Source organism: Thamnophis elegans, chromosome Z (assembly GCF_009769535.1).
Source record: "Thamnophis elegans isolate rThaEle1 chromosome Z, rThaEle1.pri, whole genome shotgun sequence".
Taxonomy (NCBI): domain Eukaryota; kingdom Metazoa; phylum Chordata; class Lepidosauria; order Squamata; family Colubridae; genus Thamnophis; species Thamnophis elegans.
This window is the reverse complement of record NC_045558.1, coordinates 39,147,888-39,153,420: the sequence shown is the minus strand read 5'-3', so window position 1 is coordinate 39,153,420 and position 5,533 is coordinate 39,147,888. Positions and strand designations below refer to the sequence as shown.

Below are 5,533 nucleotides of genomic sequence, written 5' to 3'. Positions count from 1 at the left end.
GTAGTCTGCAAGATATTGTTACATTGCCAAATGCTAAATAAAATAAATTAGTTAAAGACAACAATCAAAAACTGTAATTTAACGAAACTGCACTGGATATTCTCCTGATTTCTAATAGCAGCTGAAAAGTTAATATGGAAGAGAAAGTCATACTTACGGCAATTGTGTACTTAGGAATACAAAACAAACACATAAAGCTACTGTGCTAGTGAGATTCTGAAGCATTCCTCAATGATTACAAAATTATATTAGCAGATATATCATTCTGATACTAATTTGTGTTTCTATTGTGTAGCAAAATTATACCAATTTGTTTTTCATAAAGCCAATTAAAAATGATTTTTCTAAAATTTCTTGGTTCATTCCTTTTGAATAAAGAGGAAAAAGAGATTATGTATTTCTTAGATCTTTTAAGGATGTTTTCTGTATATTATTTCTTGAAGTTAAAAGTTTGATATGTGTTCCACTGGAACATCTGCTAGAGTCAATAACTTACTTTCTGCTTCCAGGATTTCTGGAATTTGATTTTCTAGATTTAATTGTTTTTGGAAATTTATATTAACTTATATCTTATCTTATATCTTATATAAGATATTTTTAGTTGGACTGAACTGATTACTTTTAGATATGCTTTATCACCTCATTGAATTTCATTATGCAGTTGAACATTATGGAGCTTTGTAACATTTTTATTACTCTTACCTAAATTATCATCAGCATCATTATAAAAAACAAATTGTAACACAGCAGTATATAAATAAGTATTTTTCTTCTTCTTCACATAAGTAGCCCAACTATCTGAACTTTGCATTTGCAGGCACCTGAGAATTTCTTGATAATGGAACATGCAACAGTCATTTTTCATGTTGACTGGGATTCAATGAATAATTTTTGGTGTGCTAAAGGGGTTGTGCCAAAAAAAATTGAAATAAGAATGAAAAGTATAAATTTTGAACAAGAGATCCACTTACACCACATTATTAGTACTTATCTTTCAATGTAGCAAAATGGATTGCTGTTTGAAAACCCAAACCCAAACCTGCTTTGGACTTGGTGAATAGTGGTTTTTCATATCACATCTTGGGCTAACTTCTGCAAACTTCTGTTTCTGGTTTAATAAATATAACTAATGGGATACTTGGGCATTGACAAGTGCATAATAAAATCCCTCCAATGCCAGTAGCTGACTGTGAGTTCCTTGTTCAACTACACTGCCATTTTGGATGACTGCTATGATATCAGAATTCTGGATTGTTGACAATCGATGAGCAATAACAATGCAGGTTCGGCCTTTTCGAGCTTCATCTAATGCTTTCTGGACAACCTGTACTCAAAGACAAAAGAGAAATATCCTTATAAAAGCACTAGAGGTACACTCCCCCCCCCCCCCCCAGTTTAGGTCATTTCTCAAACAATGGCAAATTGCTTACCCATGCAGTAGGAAGTCAGCTATGGCTAGTTTACTCACCTTTTCACTCTCTGTATCCAGAGCTGATGTGGCCTCGTCTAGAAGAAGAACTGCTGGTTTTCGGACAAGGGCACGAGCAATAGCTATTCTTTGCTTCTGTCCTCCTGAAAGCTGTGCTCCTTTATCACCCACTCGAGTATTGTATTTCTGGTTTTTAAAAATAGAACAATGTTGGTATTGTAAGAGAGTCAAGAGTCCAAAGATAGTTTTCATAATTCTAATATCAAGTAATGTTTATAAATTAGGAAGAAAGAAAAATGAATGTAAATACCATTAACAAATGATAATGATTTAGATGATAACAAATCAGTTTCCTAATCTTTAAAATACAATTTTGCCATTTTTTACAGGAATAGAAACTTCTTCAATCTGGTGCCACACTAATTGTATAGCAAATTCTTGATTGACATTTTTTTAAAAATGACTTTTTTCAGCATCAGAAAAAATATTTATTCAGTCAAAATATTTTTTTCAACAAATCTTTATATATATGCTAATGATAGTATGGAATCAGTGATGACAATTTTCAAATTTCAGCCTAGAAGCACATGATGAATCATATGATCTTCAGATTACAATGATAATAGATTTGAAGGGGCCAGACTGAAGCTCACTCCTGCACCACAAAATAAATAATTAAAATCTAGACTCTTTAAATCACTCGACAAACTAGGGAGCAAGTGAAGTAGAAAATTTACATGGTTGTGATACACAAAAATGTCAATGACTATTGTTGTGAACACAATCCAAAAAACCCAGACACTCAAAAACCCAGCTAACATTGATTTTAAGGTTATGCCTGTCAAACAGAGAACAAGAGGACACAAAGAGGAATATGTCCTCTTCTTGGTGGTTGTTTGGTAACCCTACATTTGGCATAAGTTCCCAAACCTTTTCTAAGTTCCAAGTTATAGATTTCAAATGAGGTTATGTTACCTGCATTACCTGTAAAATTATCAGTTGATTTTTTTAAAAAATAGCCTTGTTTTGTATTTATTTACTTCTTTGTTTTGCTGGTCATTAATTTAATATCTATACCAGCTGCAATAATTAATTTCATGCAGAAAAAAGATGCTAGATACCTCTGGAAGATTTTCTATAAAATTGTAAATATTGGCTGCTTTGGCTGCTTCTTCAATTTCTTCCTGGCTAACAACTCTGCTGTTATCTCCATACTGGATATTCTCTGCAATACTGCAGTCAAACAGAATAGGTTCTTGTTGTACAAGTCCCAGTCTGGATCTTAGCCACTGTATATGTAGAGATTTGATATCTACACCATCTGCAATCTGGAAATAGCAAGGAAAACATGACACTTTTCATTACAAAGTTAAAAATATACTCCCTACAAGTAGACATACCTACGCACTGTTTTTCTCTGGAATAAGCAACTTGATGTAAAGCAAATAAAAAAAAACTAATAGTAAGCAAAATAAAGTATTGTAAGAAAAAATATATAACTAAATTTAGTTTTCACCAATATAATTCATGGTATCTTCTTATTCTTTATACTTTTCTGTCCTTGGAAATTATCCTTGTTTCCACTGTATACTACTTTTTTTTGAGAGGGGCTTCCGGTCAGTGTTGAATCCTGCTAACTGCCTGAGCTACTCCCTGCAGTCTTCTTGCAAGATTTTAGAAGTTGGTTGCCATTACCTTCTTCCAAGGGCTGAGAGTGATTTGCCCAAGATTATCCAGCTGACTTTGTATCTAAGGCAGGACTAAAACTCTTGGTTTTCCTCTTTCTAGCCCAAGACATTAACTATTATATCAAACTGACTCACTTGCTTACACATCCTGCCTAATACATTACTTTTTCTTCTGTACATTTCACTTCCTTTTTGAGATTCCATCAAGTCTGTCCAACCATAACTTACTTATTTTCTCTTTCTTCTCTACCCATTCCTGCTTTCTTTCATATAGGTTTTGGGGATTCTATTCTCTTTCATTCTCTCTATATAACCAAATAACTGTAGTATACTTCGTTTGTGATGCATTTGTATTTTATCCACATTAATTCAGAATTCATACATTCTTAATCCACTTGTTCTTATTAAACTGCCCAATTTCTTAAATATCATGTTGGCAGTGCATTCAAATCCTTTGTTTCTTCTCAATTACCCATTTTTCACTTTCATGGTAACACAGTTAGCAAAAGCATACTCTTTCCCATAGACATTTCACTTAACAGGCAGAAGAGCCCTTCATCATGCAGTGAATAGACAATGGCTGAAATGATGATGATGATGATGATGATGACGACGACAACAACACAATCTATGTAAATTTGCTGCACATTATTTAGATTCTCAGGCAAATGCTTACAAATGACCATCTGAATAGTGAAATCCCAGTCTAGGGACATCATTTACTTGTAGTAAAACCAACCTGTACTCCCCAAATGTTGCTCATCATTATCTCTTGTACTTGTCAAACATCTTCCCTGGCACATTTAACAAACTAATCCTCCTATAGTTGTTAAATTCACTATTGTTTTATTTTGCCATTTTATAAAGACACAATAACTACATATTCTTCAGTTGTTGGGCGCAGAAAAAGCTAAGGTAAGAAAGCCGCAGATGTACTCTGTAGGCAAACCCCATATTTTAATATTTTTCTAACTACACTGACTACACTTGCATCTGGTTTGCTCTTCTACATTCTTACATGGTTTACTGTACAAATTCCTGCCTTTTGTTTTCTCTGGAATGCTAACATTTGTAGTACTTTTTCCCAATTACATTATTTCAGATATCACTGTTAGTCCAGTACAGATCTCTGACACACTTTCCCCCACACTTCAGCTTTATCACAAATCACATTAAAATAGTAGTCAAGATTTCCAAAATGTTCACATTCTTTTATCAAACTGTCTATCTGGCCTGGATTATTATAAAGGTTCATGATCAATTTTACTGACAGAGAAGAACTATTATATCTCTTCATGTGCCACAGAAATGTTTTCAGTAGAACCAAGGTTTACTTACCACTTGTCCTGACACTGGGTCATAGAATCGCTCTAGAAGTTGAATAGAAGTGCTCTTGCCACAGCCACTGCTACCCACGAGAGCCAGGGTCTGGCCCTTGTTAATCTTTATATTGAGCCCTTGCAAAACCTGAACTTCTGGTCTGGTTGGATATGCAAAATGGATATCTTTAAATTCAATGTTGCCTTCAAATTTCTCCTATAGCAGGGAGAGATGAAGAAATGATGAGAACAAACATAACAATGCTATGATTTTGCACAATGTTCTGTGTGTCCGCCCCCCCCCCCCCAGTATTTCTCCTGTGGTACTAATTGTAATAATATAATTAGTGGTGGAATCGCTGCAGCAATAACAATAATGTAGTTCCCTCCTGTACATATTTATAGAAATAAAATTTTGATATGGACTAGAATAGTTTTTCAAACTTTTATTCTCCATATCTTATGAATTAAAATAGTATATTAAAACAACTTCCATTATTTGACTTTTACATGAGCAGTCTAACATTATTTTAAATTAACTGAAATAAAGAAAAAAGTGAAATACAGGAATTTCCCCATTTTTTAAATGGCTATTCTACTTAAGGCAATATATATTTTCTAGGTCATTTCCACACATGATGAATGGCTCTCTTCTGTTACTCCTTTTATTGTTTACAATGTACAATGCAGTAAATATTTTAAATGCATTAAAATATGAGGGGACAATTCAATGAAGGTGAACTTTAATTTAAGAATGACTTTAAATTTCCCATTGAAACAAAGAGACTGGAGGAAAACTTTTATAGAGTAGTTTTTCTCAGAAATAAGTTCCAGGATTTTAAAATGATATGTATTGCATAGTATTGAATGTAACACTGGTTTATTCATTTACTAGATAATTATACACATGCATAATCAAATTTGCAGAAACCAAAGTTCCTAAGTTAGTATTGCTAATTGCCATCATACTATTAAAATATGTCAACTCAATATATTAAAGACAGCATAAGCTGTAAGATCTTACTAATTTATCTCCTTCTTCACTATAGCTGTCAATTACAGGCTTTTGATCCAAAAGGTGAAATATTCTTTGGGCT

At 33.3% G+C, this 5,533-nt stretch overlaps 1 protein-coding gene across 1 annotated transcript in view; it reads right to left on the bottom strand.

Moving 5' to 3' along the window:
• Positions 1 to 1,126: 1,126 nt before the first annotated feature.
• The window catches only part of ABCB5 (ATP binding cassette subfamily B member 5), a 41,199-nt gene continuing 36,792 nt past the window's right edge, over positions 1,127 to 5,533 (bottom strand). The window contains exons 23-27 of the mRNA XM_032235826.1: positions 5,461 to 5,533; positions 4,456 to 4,653; positions 2,551 to 2,757; positions 1,469 to 1,615; positions 1,127 to 1,324 (exon numbers count right to left, since the gene is read on the bottom strand). The exon at positions 5,461 to 5,533 is cut by the window's right edge and continues 84 nt beyond it. Coding sequence (XP_032091717.1) covers positions 1,127 to 1,324; positions 1,469 to 1,615; positions 2,551 to 2,757; positions 4,456 to 4,653; positions 5,461 to 5,533 — 823 coding nt within the window. The remainder of the gene's footprint in view (positions 1,325 to 1,468; positions 1,616 to 2,550; positions 2,758 to 4,455; positions 4,654 to 5,460) is intronic.